This window comes from Saccoglossus kowalevskii, chromosome 8, assembly GCF_978046115.1.
Source record: "Saccoglossus kowalevskii chromosome 8, keSacKowa6.1, whole genome shotgun sequence".
Taxonomy (NCBI): domain Eukaryota; kingdom Metazoa; phylum Hemichordata; class Enteropneusta; family Harrimaniidae; genus Saccoglossus; species Saccoglossus kowalevskii.
In genome coordinates, this window is record NC_140648.1 from 30,462,151 (window position 1) to 30,479,702 (window position 17,552).

The 17,552-nt window shown below is 37.8% G+C and overlaps 1 protein-coding gene across 1 annotated transcript; it reads left to right on the plus strand.

Moving 5' to 3' along the window:
• Window positions 1-2,742: 2,742 nt before the first annotated feature.
• Window positions 2,743-13,280, plus strand: LOC146739521 (alpha-N-acetylgalactosaminide alpha-2,6-sialyltransferase 3-like). The gene is made up of 6 exons (XM_085502992.1): window positions 2,743-2,875; window positions 6,136-6,315; window positions 7,109-7,219; window positions 8,041-8,447; window positions 10,250-10,351; window positions 12,599-13,280. Exons 1-6 carry the CDS (start codon window positions 2,846-2,848, stop codon window positions 12,777-12,779), a joined length of 1,011 nt encoding a protein of 336 aa, XP_085359118.1. The 5' UTR covers window positions 2,743-2,845; the 3' UTR covers window positions 12,780-13,280.
• Window positions 13,281-17,552: the final 4,272 nt, after the last annotated feature.

The following is a 17,552-nucleotide window of genomic DNA, read 5'->3' on the forward strand; positions in this document are numbered from 1 at the left end:
AGTTTAAAACATTTTATCATTTTATATTAAAAAAACAAGACCAAAGATCGAAATTTTTTTTTTTAAAGAAAAGTTAACGACAGTTTTCACTCATTCCCACTAACATCACATTAGTAATAACTGAGTTGCGATTATAATTTAGGCTAAATTGATAGTAGTATAGCAAAGCCTATTAACCTTAGCTATAAAAAAAACACCTATCTATAGTGTCCACTTCTAAACAGTCCCAAGCTTAGGCATAACATATGAGCAACCTGTGTATAAAGATCACCTGTCTACTAATGTGGCCACCCTTTTTTGCAGATTTACCTTTGTTTAGAGACCAAAATAGTATTTAGCATTTACAATGTTTAAAGGGCGGTGGTCGTCGCGCCGCGTCCTGTTTGATATGGGACTCATAGCGACGTATACAACGCGTGTAAAATACATTGTATATTTACATGAAATTCGAACACGCGCTGCGCGACGACCACCGCGCTTTAAGTCAAAATTATTTGATTTGTGTCAGCTCAAATGTATGTGTTTTTGTTGCAACATTACCATTTCATTATTGTCCATGTGATCTTTGAAAAAGTAATCCAACCTCCATATCGTAGACCACCTGTCTACACACGTGACCTATCTATACAGACCATTATAATATGGCCCCTCTGGTCGTTGTAATGAGGCCCCTTGGGTGGAAATTCCGTTATATTCACACCCTTGACATAGTTAAAATTACTATCACTTGATGAATCCTTTGCTAGCCCACGGTTACTAAAAAAGTAACCGTGGCTAGCCAAAGTTTATTCGGCCGTCGCCTCATAGGAACGATCATGTATGGTCGGCTTCACCGAAACCGAAACTTGATTTGCGAATTTGTGAAGCGGAAGGGTCGTCACATGCGCACGCGCGAGACTTGAGTCTTGATAAAATTGTACCCATAATGCCGTGCGGCTTGACCTACACCACCTGCAAGCGACGATAACAACACGTGCTAAAACGCAAAGGCTCATGGGTATGGTCACCTGACGCATGCATAGGTGACGACACCGTCTCTTTAATTAAGGTTGTAGACATAGAGGAAAATTATTGTTTTTACTTCACATAGGTTTGAATGCGCACATGGGATTCGTCGACCCCATAATGATCGACTTTTAGCCTAATTAATGTTCTGTTAAATCATGCACAGTGTAGCGACCACCTGGCACAATTTCAATATGCAAATACCACCAAATTTCAAAATGTTAACTACTTGTACACATGTGTACTGTATTCCGACATTGCTTAAAGCGCGGTAGTCGTCGCGCTGCGCATGTGCGACATTGTGTTGATAAACATTGATTTTCCCACAATCCAATGCGCTCTTCAAATGGAAATCACAAGTATGAGGTTTGACCTGGGCGCGATTTGCACTGATTACCACTCTATAACTCGTTCGATTCCTTTCCAGCATATGGAAATTACCTAATTAAAGTATGGAAACGTCTCAGTCCGCACTCGTTGATCTGTGCAACAGTCAAAGTCGCCATCTTTGTTTATATGGGACCCATATATCTCGCACATGCGCAGCGCGACGACTACCGCGCTTTAATAAAGTAATAGCAGTTTCAGGTCTTTACGGTATATTTTATTTAGAAATTGGGGCGTATGACCTTTCACTAGTAGAAAGAATGGTTGGCTGTTGAATGCATTTGAAAATATGACACAATTTGTAGGAATACAGTTTGATATAATAAATATACAGAAACCAATTTCTGGTAGCATAGTGGTTGGTTGTCGCTCCAGACTCATGATCGGTAGACCCAAGTTCAAATCCTACCTTATGCTGAACATAAAAGGGTCAACCCCTACCCTGGGTAAGTCTGCCACAGACTCAATGGGAAGGCCAATTCCACTGGCCGAGATTCATTCACTAACGAATGCGACTTTGGGAGAACCTTTGTTAATGTCCGCAGGTGTTTGTGTTCGACCGAGCCTGGTTGACGCCAGGATAGCGCATTAAAATTGCCATTTGACAGAGAGATGGCCACACAGCCCTGTCATGTAGTCCCAAACATGAATATTACTACCAGGTATTACCTGTATTACTACTGTGGCAAATGCACTATGTGTAAGCACTGTCTAGCACTTGCAATTTGCACACACAAAAAAAGTTAGGAGAGACAACAGTGACATTCAATGTCCAGAACTGTCGCCTGGCACAACAATATTTAAAAACAAAAACAAAAAAAAAAAAAAAAACAATTTGATTATAATAATTTAATTCGACTCGCAAACAATGTTTCCAGTTAATTTGTTTTGTTTTTTTAAATTGAGACGGCAAGATGATTAATAATGTTATAATTTATAATTCAATTTAATTACAAAATAAATTCAATTCAATTATATTCACTAGAATTAGCCTAAGAGTAAAGAGGTAGATATACTGAATATCAGCCTAAACTTATAATGAAGTACATTGTTGAATGTAACCACGATACCACACTCAGGTTAATTATTATTATTCTTGTATGTAGTGTGTGCAACACTGGTGCAGTGATCTAAACCGCAATGTGTATGGGTCTTCTTTTATAAATATACTTTTTGATGGATTTTTTCCTGTCATTAAGCATTTTAAAATACCGTTTAAATAGTTGATGTCGTACGTTTAACTCCATTCCCCTTAGCTATACCCCGTCTTTATCGACCAACACATCGCGCATAGTTATATTTAAATGAGGCGCAACGTCAGCTCTGACGTAAATAGGGAAAGAATAGGCCGAGATTGCTATCATTGGATAAGTCGGTCGTGGATATCCTCGTTCAATGCCACCTTTCTCAGTGGGTATACAATGTAGATCGAGTTAACCATAAAGTCGAGATAATGCTGGGATTTTGGAGACCTTTGTTTAAAGTAAGTGAATAGGATACTGTCATATACTGGCTACATTGTACCAGGATGTCGTGCTAACTCTGATACAATGCCATGACCTCCATATACAAATATTTCACGACACACGGCACATATAATATAGTATATTAGCACATGTACGTATATCCACCTCGTAACATGAACTGAACCCGAGATCGAAATATATATTAGATTTTGGTTGTAAGAGGCCCTAATGTAGTATAGTTTAACCTGGAAACGACATTATTTTACGTGAATTATATCAACCAGGTAACCGTCTTAAAGCTATTGTGTTCAATATGGAGCCCTCAACGTCCAATTTGTGAGAAGTTCAATTGACATCAATGGACTTCCTTGTTCGGTTCGATAATACATTGACTGTATAGTGGGTGTGTGCGATACGATATGATGAGGTTATTGTGTACATACACAATACACAGCAAGTATAATTGGACCAGCAATAATTACTGGGCAGAAATTGGTGAATGTACCACAATTAATATTCCAAAATACCGAATTTGACAGAATATATATAACGATTTTTACATTGGGATTGTCAAATCAGGAAACACATTAATTTCAAACTGCCCATTATTGGAACGGTGCGTTCTCATTAAGTCGATCCGTACCACGTGTTGCCCTGTTATCAGGACGATAACTGGGCAGTTCTTGAGGTCAGTGCTCGAACAAGCAAGACTGTATGTTTATGGCTCATCAACCTTCTCACTGTTCATCTTTCGGATTAAGAAATCATGTTTATTTTCATTTTAAAATGTACCTATTTGCGTGTTTTTGCACGTCGCATGTTTAGTAAATATGCAATATACTACACTCTACAGAACGTATTAGTAAATACTAGAATCGATATATTATAATAATAAATATAAAGAATCTATAATCTTTCTATACATTGCCACTATTTTTATTAAAGATATTTTTATTGGGTATCTTTCATAAAATTTCATTACATTACTCTGTAAAGTTGCATTCCTATTTAACGTACAAAATCCTTTATTGTTTTGTTTGACAATAAAGTTGCTACATTGATACACACGTTTAATATAGGACTGTGCATCCTTTAATTTTTTGTTTAATTCCTCTTGTCTTGCAAAATGGAGTTGATAATCAATGGTTTCTGGTTTTCTGGGTGTGAAATAATCCTACACATTTTGCTTGGTGGTGATTATATCTCAAGTGAGTCTCCCCAATAGAACATTATTGACAGTCATAGAATACGTGCTCTATAATTTATTATTACGCATTATTATTATTATGATGGCGCGTTATGAGCTATATCAAATCATTAGTGACCGAACATTTGGAGAAGTAATTATATATCCGTATAGAGGGGACATTGAATAACTCCATAAGCTACATTTAACAAATGGCCAGAAAATCTAGCAACGCCCGTGCCGTCATAAATTTTAATGTTTAGTATATACTCGAAGTTATAGTGTATATATGTATAATATAAACTTCACAGTTGTGGTGAGCATCCTGTAAACAGACAAGGCTGACATATACTTGCACATGATTGATGGATCAATTTAAAAATTGAATGAACAAATGCACATTCATTAATGTAATGAGATTGGTATGGCATAGATAAATATTATTCAGCAATCTCCAGGAACTTTGTTGGTCAAGAACAGTGTGTATATATAGCAATAACAGTATTATGAAATTTACACGTAAATATACTGCCAGTGTTCTTGCTTGTTGCCTCATATAATCATTTAAAAATGTAACTGAACACAAAAGGATACAATAGGATTTCCATATGATATTTCAAGATTCAACCAATACCTAAGGAACCTGTACACCCTGTCCTTGATCACTATGAATCTGCATTGAGAGCACTATTGCTTTGCGGAGAATTCGTGTGTTCTCTTCACCCTGTTCTTGATCACTATGAATCTGCATTGAGAGCACTATTGCTTTGCGGAGAATTCGTGTGTTCTCTTCACCCTGTTCTTGATCACTATGAATCTGCATTGAGAGCACTATTGCTTTGCGGAGAATTCGTGTGTTCTCTTCACCCTGTCCTTGATCACTATGAATCTGCATTGAGAGCACTATTGCTTTGCGGAGAATCCGTGTGTTCTCTTTGAATTTAAAATATGCAAGTCGCAAATGTGGCAAATTTACATGGCATATTGTAAATAAAGTGTGGCGTTTACAAGGCATATTGTAAATAAAGTGTGGCGTTTACATGGCACATTGTAAATAAAGTGTGGCGTTTACAAGGCATATTGGAAATAAAGTGTGGCGTTTACAAGGCATATTGGAAATAAAGTGTGGCGTTTACATGGCACATTGTAAATAAAGTGTGGCGTTTACAAGGCATATTGGAAATAAAGTGTGGCGTTTACATGGCACATTGTAAATAAAGTGTGGCGTTTACAAGGCATATTGGAAATAAAGTGTGGCGTTTACAAGGCATATTGTAAATAAAGTGTGGCGTTTACAAGGCATATTGTAAATAAAGTGTGGCGTTTACAAGTTCCTTTGTGGGCGGTCACAGGATTCGTTGATATGCGATATTTTGTTTACAGGAGTCGTTTATAATACTCCTATGGTATATAGTGTCTGGCGAATCTAAAGTTTGAACCCCCCCCCCCCCCATAACATAAGACTGTATCCGCCCCTGTGTCAATTATGGCGTTCACGTAATTCTTTTGTATGTGTAACATTCACATGATTAATTTGTGCAATGTGTAACATTCACAGGATTCCTTTGCGTGATATGTGGTGTACAGGGCTAATTTGTGTAAAGCGTGGCGTTAATGTAATTTCTGTATACAGTTTTTTCTTTTGCATGAGCTCTTTGTGTATTCACATGATTCATTTGTGCGAGGTGTTGCGTTTGCAGAAAATTACTTTGTATAAAGTGTTGCGTTTCCTTTGTGTAAAGTGTGGTGTTTACTGGGTTGTTTTGTGTGTGTGGCGTCAAGGCACACGTGTTCCTTTTGTGGTTCCAATACATTTAAAGCTTAAAGGTGTACATGACAGTATATATATGTATACGGCCTAAACTGTGACGTTGAGTGTTGATATGAATATTGGAAAAATCTAGCGCAGGTTGGCATCTCCTCTCAGTTGTGACTGCTAGTTATTGTATGTTCATTGTGGCATGCGAAATAGTACAGTACAGACACTTAAATATCTGGGGAAAAATCGCTTTCACCAAGTTTCACATTTGAGATCAAAATAAAACGCTACCAATATTATTTACAATATTATAATTTTGATTTTTTTTGTAGATTAAGCGATTGTGGTGGGTGGTCCTTGGTGTTAGCTTGCTGGTTTCTACTGTGCTAGCACGACTGATTGTAAACAAGTCGATATTGGAAGTGCGTAAAGAGGAAGATCAACAATTAGGTCTGAGTCGAATACCATCACTAAACGTGATTCAAAATGTCACAGCTGGAAACGCACTTCAGGTATGTAACGTTAATTCGTGTAAGGGGATGACCAGTATAGAAACACATGATGGTCGATTGGAGGGGGTCTGGATATAGATAACAACTTGAAATTAAAAGCGAAATCATACAGTGAAAACTAGTTTAAAACTAAGAGGAAGAGAAACAAATTTTACAGTAACCCATTCTAGAACAAAACTTCTGCTGTAAACTATAGACAATGTGTGGTTAGTCAATGCTCGTATGAAATTTGGTAATATGCAGTTACACAGTGTTTAGTGTAGCTGGACAATGTGACAATTAAAACATTGCTCGTTTGATAGTGATTGTATGTAAGAGCTGATAGCAACGAAAATTGACGAGTAATGCGACGCAGCGTGTTCGGCTGGTGAGTAGTGATACGCAGTGTATTCTGTTGGTGAGTAATGAGTGTTGCTACGCAATATGTTCAATCAATGAGTGTCTCTACGCAATGTGTTCAATCAATGAGTGTTGCTACGCAATGTGTTCAATCAATGAGTGTTGCTATGCAATGTGTTCAATCAATGAGTGTTGCTAGGCAATGCGTTCGATCGATGATTGATGCTACGTATTATGCTCGGCCAAGTGAGTGTAGCTACAATATGTGTTCGGTCAACGAGTGGTGTGTCTTATTATACCAAGTGAGGTTATTGTTGTGTCTTCTACGCTTACATACTACATCATAGCCCATTTGTTTCGTGGATGTTCACCAATTGGTATGCAATATTGATTGCATGTCGTATTTATTGTTTAATTGCACATACTTTTTATTTATTCTTTACTTAAACTACAGGAGACGAGTAATTGGAAATCCAGTAATGTATCAGAGGTTCGGCATGATACGAATAAAATGAACGGTGTACTACTCCGCAATGGTTACGTCGATTTACATAATGCTTCTAAGGTAAGGGCAGTTTATTGTACAACCAGTTCGTAACGTAACATAACGTAACGCAACGTAGCGTTATTGTTCACGTTTTAGTATTTTCCAGATATAAATGCTAGAAACAATTAAAGATGTATTTATATAAAAATGGCATTGCGGATAACTTCGCTTTGTTATTTTATCTGGTCCAAACAACAAAGTGTAAAATATGGTAAAATAATTGTATAAAACGCAAATGCTCATGCACCCGATTTATGCGTACAGAAAATTCGAAGCGCATGCGCACTGTCGTTTTTTATCTTTGCATTGAACGACTGAGGTTGTTTATTACAAAGTAACCTTTTTATTTTCCAATAAATCTTACAATATTGTTTTTATCAAGATCCATTTTCAAACAAAAGTATTAAAAATGCTCAACAATACTCACATTGTCCCCTTTCATGTGAATAATTGTGTTCCACACAAATACTCTCGGCACAACAAATGCATTCTCTTCATCTTTATAAATATTAATAAAATTTCAATGACAGTTAAATCCAATCAGCGGAGCCAATCGACGAGCACATTATGCAACGATGTCATTTGAAAAAGTTCCAATGTTATTTAATTGACCAACCTCTCGTTCCAGTTTCAATTGTGAAATTTATAAATACTTATAAAGACATAGGGAATGCTTTTGTTCTGCTGATAGTAAAAGCCGCACTTTTTAACTTTACATCTTGAATACAAGATTGATTTTAAATAACGCTGTATCATGTTGCCCATGTCTGCAATAACTTAAAGGCGGTAAACGTTTGCATGCTGGTTGCTAATGTACAAATAATTTATTTCATTTTCAGAATTTACAATTACACTGCTCGGAATGTGCCGTCGTATCTAACTCTGGACAACTCATTGGACGAAATGCTGGTCCGGAAATTGACAGGTCTGACTGTGTTATTCGGATGAATGATGCCCCGACACTAGGTTTTGAAGCCGATGTTGGCACCAGGACTACCCTACGTATAATATCTTTTGCAACAATAAACTCATTTAATCCGAAAAAGCTATTTAACTCGCCCAATTCTGCCGACACTGTGGTGTTCTGGTCACCGAAACAATTTATGCTCACCAATGGATCGGGATGGGTTTTTAATACTCTGTCAACTTACAAAAAAAACTTTTCAAATGTGCAATTTTATATAAACAAGCCAGAAAAGCTAGAAGCTGATCACGAACTTTACCTCAAAGAAACCAGAAGACATATGTAAGTTTGGGAAATTACATTTTTTTTTGTTTCACTTAAAGGGTGGTGGTCGTCTCGCCACGTCCGAATCGATACGAGACTCCTAGCGACGTCCACAGTGCGTGTAAAATACATCGTTTGAACGCGAAAGTCATGTGACCGCGAAATCCCGAATCTGGCCGGTAATGTGAGGGCGCTTACACTGATGGCAAGACTGTTGGGATTTCGCGCTCACATGACTTTTGCGTTCACCCCTCGTTTATGCAATTTATATTTATTTTTCAAGAATTGTTCATCGGAATCGCAACAAATTGCAAGCAAGTCTACTCAGTGACCTAAAAGTGAAAGATTTAAATTGTTGGTTGGTATGGACGCTGTCGGATGAGTGCATACTTCTGTTACGACTTATTTGTGGTTTTGTCACACCATGAGATGTTCCGTGGTCGGTTAGTTCTCCAAGTAAACATTGCGTCTTATTTCGCGGTGAAAATGTTCGTTCATTCCAATAATGATGGATAACTCAAATTCAGTTGAGCATCAGACTGGCCCAGTCGTGGCTATTGTTTTAATATAATTTCTATAGAACGAGTATGTATAGAATCTTCCGCGTTTTATTTTCTTAAATCGTTGGCCGACGCGAAATTACAACGTAATTTTTCGTTGGTCCACGATTTAAGAAAAAAAATGTATACAATTGCCACGGCTCAGCCAGTCTAACAACACTAAGAAATGCATTCTTTACACGATTTTTAAAAATTCCCTCGAACTCGCGACGACCCCCGTCCTTTCACTTCACAACCCAGATGACAAGTGTGATCATTCTAATTTTACATAACGACCCGGGGGTGCAGTTAATACATAGCTGGGTGCCCCGAGTGCTCAAAAGTGCGACTATTTTATACCTGGATAGTGGCAAAATATATACCCATATTTTTACCAAAGTACCATTTCTGTCATCGCTGCTTATTCCAAATAAAACAGCTATCTATGGATCTGAGGTGGAGATATTCGCTCATATACGGACCCATAAGTATACCAAATCGGAAAAATATTACCGATATTTATACCTATCTTGACCAGAAATAAGACCGATACTTATACCTAAAATCCAAAAAACGAGACCCATTTCAGCGGCACGTTCCCATTAGCCAAGCTCTATGTATTGCCCCCCCCCCCCCCCCCCCCGATAACGACACGCAAAATAAAATGTTGAACACCGACAAGATGCAGTTTTGCGTGTACGTACCAGAGCGTCTCTGGTCAGCAAAATTGAACATGTGACACTTCAGGGTGAAAGTAGAGGTGATAGCATACACTGACGTCCACGCTTTGCTCTCCATCCCTAAACGTAATTAAAATGAAGAACATTGACTAGACTGGCAAAGTCGGGACTTACAAAAAAAATAATTAATTAACGTGACCGCGAAAAATTTCTTTCGCGGCCCCGCTAGTTTTTGCGATCACGCTAAAAAAGATAAATAGACAATTAATTATATTTTTTTTTAGAAAATAAGAAGTCCCGACTTTGCCAGTCTAAACATTGACAAGTAACTGCAGATACTGATGTTGGATACGGCATGCTGAAGACCAAATTAGATCATGATTTATCGACTTAAAACAAAAATGTTAAAAATATGCGTTCGATTAGGAAAAAAAACTTACTAATTACTAATCATGGGAGTACGTCTAATATGTTTAATTCCAATGGTAAATAAGTGGTAAGAATAATCACGGGCTATAAGGGCAAGCAAACCAGAAGTACAGGAAATCACATCGCTTATATCTTGTCTAATGTTGTCAATGTTTATTTTGTCTGTGTTCAGTGGGCCTATTTGGGCAACGACTGGCTGGTTTACTATGGTATTTGCAATGGAAGTATGTGACAGCATCTCCGTATATGGTATGAGCCAGCCCGAATTCTGCAGGTAAACGTAATGTATTTTTTATCACTAAGAGAAATATGAGTATATAAAATTTGATTGCGATTTCCGGTTAAAACCGTGCTTCTACAAAAATTAGAACGCCACTGTTCAGATCTACTGTACAGCTTTGTTGCCTTACATTACGGAGCTACATTCTTATGGTATGTACATCGCCCCCCCCCGGGGGGGGGTCACTCTATATTAAAACCTTACACCATGTGCGTTCTTGCTAAAAAATAAGGGCTGGCAGCACATTGGCAAACCATACCCCCTATTGCGGACGCAATGTGCATTTAGTACCCCCTAGAGCAGACATTTCGAAGAAAAAAACACCCCCTATTCCAGACATATATTGAGAACATCCTACCCCTATTGCGAGCATTCACTGCCGTTTTTTGCATTCAAGTCAGTGCCGGTGGAGCGTGATCAACTCAAACAAGTTACTATGTATGCAACTCATGTTGGTGTCATTCGTTGTTTGATGAAAAAAGATGAGAATTATTGACATGATTGTGAATATGATCATTTATTTGATAGTTTAATACACAATGCACACGACTTTACCAGGAGTCTTATTCCATCAGATACCGTTACGCAATTTTATGTTCAACTCCGAGTGACTTTGGCATGAATACAGGGCAGAAAACCTAGAAAAAAACTGGAGTTGAATGCGAATGAGGAGTTTCGAAAGTGTGACTTTCTATATGCGGATTATTGTAATCGCCGAAATGAAACGGGATAACACACACAATGAAAATTAAACTGTAATCAGTGAAAATGGGTTTTATACGCACAATAATAATATTTAATACGTATATGGCTCGTTTCACTAATTACAGATAATCAAAAATCTGTAATCAGCAAAACAAGGTACTTACACGTACAATATTCACAACTGTCGGACGAAACTTGACCAGTATATTCACCTTTCAATAGTGTATATACGAAAACAACGGGATTTTAATTAGTGAATGGTTCGTTTCGCTAAATATAGATAATTCATGATGACTCAAGGTAGCAATAAATAAATAAATATATAAAAAGTTTCGTCCGACAGTTGTGAATATTGTATGTGTCAGACCCTTGTTTTGCTGATTACAGATTTTTGATTATCTGTAATTAGTGAAACGAACCATTTACTAATTAAAATCCCGTTATTTTTGGCAAATGTTTTATGTCGTTATATACACTACTGAAAGGTGAATATACTGGTCAGGTTTCAAACGACAGTTGTAAATATTTTACGTGTAAGACCCTTGTTTCGCTAAAACACCTTTTTGATTATCTGTAATTAGCGAAACGAGCCATATACGTATTAAATATTATTTTCGGCAAATATTTTGTAAATATTGTGCGTATAAAACCCATTTCCACTGATTACAGTTTAATTTTTATTATGTGTGTTTAGCTTCGTTCCTTTTTGTTTCTTCGATTACAGTAAGCTAGACTGGCGCAGTCGGGGCGATTAATTTGTTTTTGTAGTTTAAATAAAATAACAAATTTCGCGAAATTTCGAGGTGTTAGCACAAAATCCTCTGTAACTGCGAAATCACCAACGCGTTCCAACGCATTAACACCTCCATTTCGAGCTAACACCTCCATTTCGCGATTTTTTAAATTTTATTTAAACTACAAAAACAAATTAATCGCCCCGACTGCGCCAGTCTAACAATAAGCCTCCGTATGCTCGTGTTGGAAGTGGCGGAAAAGTCCCGGTGGGAAAGTTCAGGCGGACGTTTGCGACCTGGTCGGGGCTATGGGTCCGCTAATTCGGATCCTAGCGGGCGGTGTATGGGAGTGGTTGTTGCAGGGGGGGCTTGCAGCGGGCACAGCAACCCTGTGAGTTTATTTCTGGGGCCTATTGCAGACAGTATTTTAAAGGGGGCATATATGCCTCCCGCGCGGACCCGCTTTAGAAGATAAAAAACACCCCGCTTTCCCGCTAAATTTGGAATGCACATGGGGTACTAACATCATATAGAGTGCCCCCCCCCGGATCGTATCATGCCAGTCAAGTGCTCTATCCAAGTTTCAATGCCAAGACATCACGCATTGGAACTCGACAGAGGATCAGACAACAGCTACTTTGTGATACCATATGAGAAAATAGTTCGGAATCCATTTATGATGCATTTTTGTTTGACCTTGCACTACACAGTCCCGTCTATACGGAGTGTTGCCCAATGTTTTTTTGACATATTTGTTTACCTTGCCCACACAGCGAGAACATAACAATCATCTATCTTACAGAACCCACCCAAGAGACATGACGCCTTATCATTACTATAATCCAAGGGGACAGAAAGAATGTCGTCAATATAGATATCACGAGAAAATGAATAGAAATACACATAAATATTTACTGGAAAGAGACGTTTTCATCCGTTGGTCAGAATGGAAAACGATTACATTTCGACACCCAACGTGGTAGGTGTTTCACAAAAAACAATGTCAACCATGTACCGTCGTTGATGAATATGACCAGGTTCAAACATTTCCACAGGCGGGATGTGGTGGGGGTGGCGATTATTAATATATTGTGCCCAGCCATTATACAGGCACATCATCAGTACTTAGCAATCACCACAACAAATTTACATACATATTTTAAATAAAAATATTTTCTCAGTTATTAATTCAATTAGTTTCGGAAAAAACGAGATGAAACGAAAATGAGGTGAACGTTTTTCGCGAGCACTGTAGTTTTTTATTTTCGGAAACACAACAATAAGACTTTGTTGGCGAGTCTACCACCACGTGACCACATCCCACTATCACCTCAATGTACCACCATATACCTGTAATAGACAATTCTACAAAGTTTAGAGTATTTTTTTTATATATACAGAGTGTTTTATATGTGCATGTAATCAATTTATCAATCCATGAACAAATTGTTTTGTTCGTAATAAATTATTTTGAGACAACGTCATTGGATCGTCTCTTTGCAATCTTTTATCAACACCCACAAAAACATACAGGGAAGCTATCAGAGACGGCATATCACCCCACCCACCCAACTTGCCGTGTAAAGTGATTGTGTTAGGTATGTAAACATGAAATGCAATCAAGATTTAGGCAGCTACTACAATTATTCCTTGGAACTAAAATGTGCAAATGAGGCCTAACATTATGCAATCAACCAAACATCACACAGAGCCCAGGAACTATAATAAACTGCATGTCCAGCCTGTATGGGAGAGGGGATATCAGCTGGTTGTGTCCATTTTTATACCCACACTACATACATGCTAATCGTACAGTTTAGTTTAGTTTGTGGTTTCTGTGTGATGAGACCAGTGAACAGTGTGTGATATGTGCTTTTTGAGATGTAGCAAAAATTAAGAAATTGCAACTATAATAATAATTGGAACTATAATAAACTGCATGTCCAGCCTGTATGGGAGAGGGGATATCAGCTGGTTGTGTCCATTTTTATACCCACACTCCATACATGCTAGTCGTACAGTTTAGTTTAGTTTGTGGTTTCTGTGTGATGAGACCAGTGAACAGTGTGTGATATGTGCTTTTTGAGATGTAGCAAAAATTAAGAAATTGCAACTATAATAATAATTGGAACTATAATAAACTGCATGTCCAGCCTGTATGGGAGAGGGGATATCAGCTGGTTGTGTCCATTTTTATACCCACACTCCATACATGCTAGTCGTACAGTTTAGTTTAGTTTGTGGTTTCTGTGTGATGAGACCAGTGAACAGTGTGTGATATGTGCTTTTTGAGATGTAGCAAAAATTAAGAAATTGCAGCTATAATAATAATTGGAACTATAATAAACTGCATGTCCAGCCTGTATGGGAGAGGGGATATCAGCTGGTTGTGTCCATTTTTATACCCACACTCCATACATGCTAGTCGTACAGTTTAGTTTAGTTTGTGGTTTCTGTGTGATAAGACCAGTGAACAGTGTGTGATATGTGCTTTTTGAGATGTAGCAAAAATTAAGAAATTGCAACTATAATAATAATTGGAACTATAATAAACTGCATGTCCAGCCTGTATGGGAGAGGGGATATCAGCTGGTTGTGTCCATTTTTATACCCACACTCCATACATGCTAGTCGTACAGTTTAGTTTAGTTTGTGGTTTCTGTGTGATGAGACCAGTGAACAGTGTGTGATATGTGCTTTTTGAGATATAGCAAAAATTAAGAAATTGGAACTATAATAATAATTGGAACTATAATAAACTGCATGTCCAGCCTGTATGGGAGAGGGGATATCAGCTGGTTGTGTCCATTTTTATACCCACACTCCATACATGCTAGTCGTACAGTTTAGTTTAGTTTGTGGTTTCTGTGTGATGAGACCAGTGAAATGTGTGTGATATGTGCTTTTTGAGATGTAGCAAAAATTAAGATATTGCAATCTATTTACTTGTATATAGAGTACAGTACATTTTAGGCCAAGGCAAATTGTGAAGTCTTATTTGCACCAACATCTACAAAAATATACGTGCAGTCATTATAATGTTTATGTTTCAAAGAAATCTAATTTATAATCCATTACCTTATTTATAAAATAGCATGTTATCCAGCTTAGTGGCTCTGATGGGACCAAGCCCTAGCATGACCCTAATTTTGGCTTTTGTTTAGTCATAACTGTATAAACACACTAACAATAATCTTCTGTTTATTAATGGGAAGGGCAGGAGTTTGGCTTTGATAAAAGATGTGCCAGCATCATACCTAGTCATTGGTGGAATAGCAATTACCATGGGAGAACATTGGTATAACGGCAACTTAGGCAGAGGCTTCTCCGAACCCGCCTATTCACATAGTTCATACCCACTATAGACACCGGTCAGTCAAAATGACTATTTTGAACTGTAGGCATTAATCAGCGATTCTGCCGGTGACGGAGAGATAGAATCTAGGTCAGGGGAAGCCCCATGACCCCAAGATTCTCTTCCCCTTACGTAACGAACCACGTGACCGAGCCCATATGGCGGCGCCACTAGGGCTTGATATCCACTCTGGTTCCTTTCTCTCCAATTGATGTATGCGCACGCTATATACCTCACGAATAGAACCTCACAGATACGACCTCACGAATAGGACTCAGGAAGTGACGTATTGATTGTTCAATGGCGTTGTGGCACATTATAATTTAACGTTGCCGGGCCCATTAGTATCAATATATTTGGTATTTCGTAAATAGAAACTGAGCTCGCGACGTGGACTCGGGTCGCACACAGTCGGACAGAGCAAGGGAGCAAGGGAGTGTTTGGTTATTGAATGACCCTTGGTTTGCGGTGCTACTATTCGATGACTCGCGATGTAACGGTCGGTACTGTGACTGATTCAAACGCCGTGTGCCGTTATATTCCTGGGCACAGAATGTGTTTTGAGGCCTTCGAGTTCCAGTTCATAATCTTCAACTTACCGGTAGTGATGTTTTCAACAATTAGATTTTTCGGTACTTTGTAGAAGTTGGTCATGGAGAGCGACACGTTTACTATAGAGTCCTGTAGGTCCTAGCGAAGTACTCTGATGACAACAAACAATGATGCTCGCAAGATAATTCTAAAATAAAACAGCGTTTGCTTATAATTATAAATGTGTGGGTTGAATAGAACTGCGGTGCTATCTAAATTTAGCTTTGAAAAACAGATTTCCAAATAATCTGGGTGACAGGAAACTCTCAATCTATTACATAAAATATACATGATTCGTCTTCATAGACTAAAAAAATATTTGACCCATTATTTGAATTGACCATCAGCACTAAGTTTCATGTTTTAATGCTGTAATGGAATTATTTACGTTCAACAAACTTATATAGAACTCACGGTTTCACGTTTTGTCACAGTCCGTGCTATTACAGAGAATGGCATTTTCCAGTACACTAATAACGTTTTATAAATTCTCTCAGAGTGCAAATTTTATTTCAAATGACAGCAGTGTGATGATACCATTCAAGCGAATGTTTTATTTGCAAAATCAATGTCGAAATATGTAAGATGGTATGTTTTAATAGGTGTTCTAAACTCCACTTCTTATTTATATTAGAAAAGGTCTTAAAACTCAGGCTCCATTTTGGGTAAATTGTACTAAAATGGATATTCAAATTTCGACATTTTGATGAAGATGTGTTGTCATAATAAGACATAGTTCTACATTACACTGAAAAGAGGGCTTAAACAGTTTGAAATGAGAACTCCGTAGCGCAGAATGTACCTATACCTCTCCAACACAAGGAGCTTCAACTTGGCAGTGAACCCCTTCCATTCACGGTGAATCGTCATTTAAGGATGTAACCCTGCATATTGTCTGTCTTTCTGTTGTCTAATAAGTATATTAAATGAGATTGGGTAATGCCAAAGAAATATTATTTTCTATTGCTATTTTGACAAATTATTATACTCAGTTTAGGTGATGAATTCCACGTCTTTGTTTCACTCATTTAATGAAATATATATTGCACTTACTACTAAATCAGAAAATACAACAACAGCTACATACAAATTAAAACAATATAGAGTACTGAGGCCTTTCATAGAAATGTAGATGTTTTAAGAATTATCATATTTCTACCGTTAAATGCGATTTCAACTTGTTCATTAGTACGGCTGCCAGTGAATGCAATTCATATTCACATAACTGACTTGCAGTCGATTGCCGAATGCACTGTGAATCAAAACACATTTAAAAGATGCGTAAACTAACCACTGAGCTTAATGTTTCATTTCGCCACGGTTTCGAGAATATGGGCTACTGGCAATAAGCCCCAGCAAAATTCGCCGATTGGCTTTAATACTAACCTCGGAGTTTGCAATGTTATTTTTCTTTTAAGGGGCAGTTACACGTGATTCTTTGTGAACCCTGTGACAGACTCATCAAGGCGTAAAAGACAAAATATCCGATATGTACATATAATACACATATCCATGTGATACTAGTATTTGACCCAACCATCCGACTACACTATACATATCCATGTGATACTAGTATATGACCCAACCATCCGACTACACTATACATATCCATGTGATACTAGTATATGACCCAACCATCCGACTACACTATACATATCCATGTGATACTAGTATATGACCCAACCATCCGACTACACTATACATATCCATGTGATACTAGTATATGACCCAACCATCCGACTACAACTACACATATCCATGTGATACTAGTATATCACCTCAACCATCCGACTACAACTACACATATCCA

Coding starts and splice junctions, on each gene's coding strand:
- LOC146739521 (XM_085502992.1), top strand. CDS start 2,846: ATGCTGGGATTTTGGAGACCTTTGTTTAAA. Junction 2,876..6,135: donor TTTGGAGACCTTTGTTTAAA/GTAAGTGAATAG, acceptor TTTTTTTTGTAG/ATTAAGCGATTGTGGTGGGT. Junction 10,352..12,598: donor AGCCAGCCCGAATTCTGCAG/GTAAACGTAATG, acceptor TCTATCTTACAG/AACCCACCCAAGAGACATGA.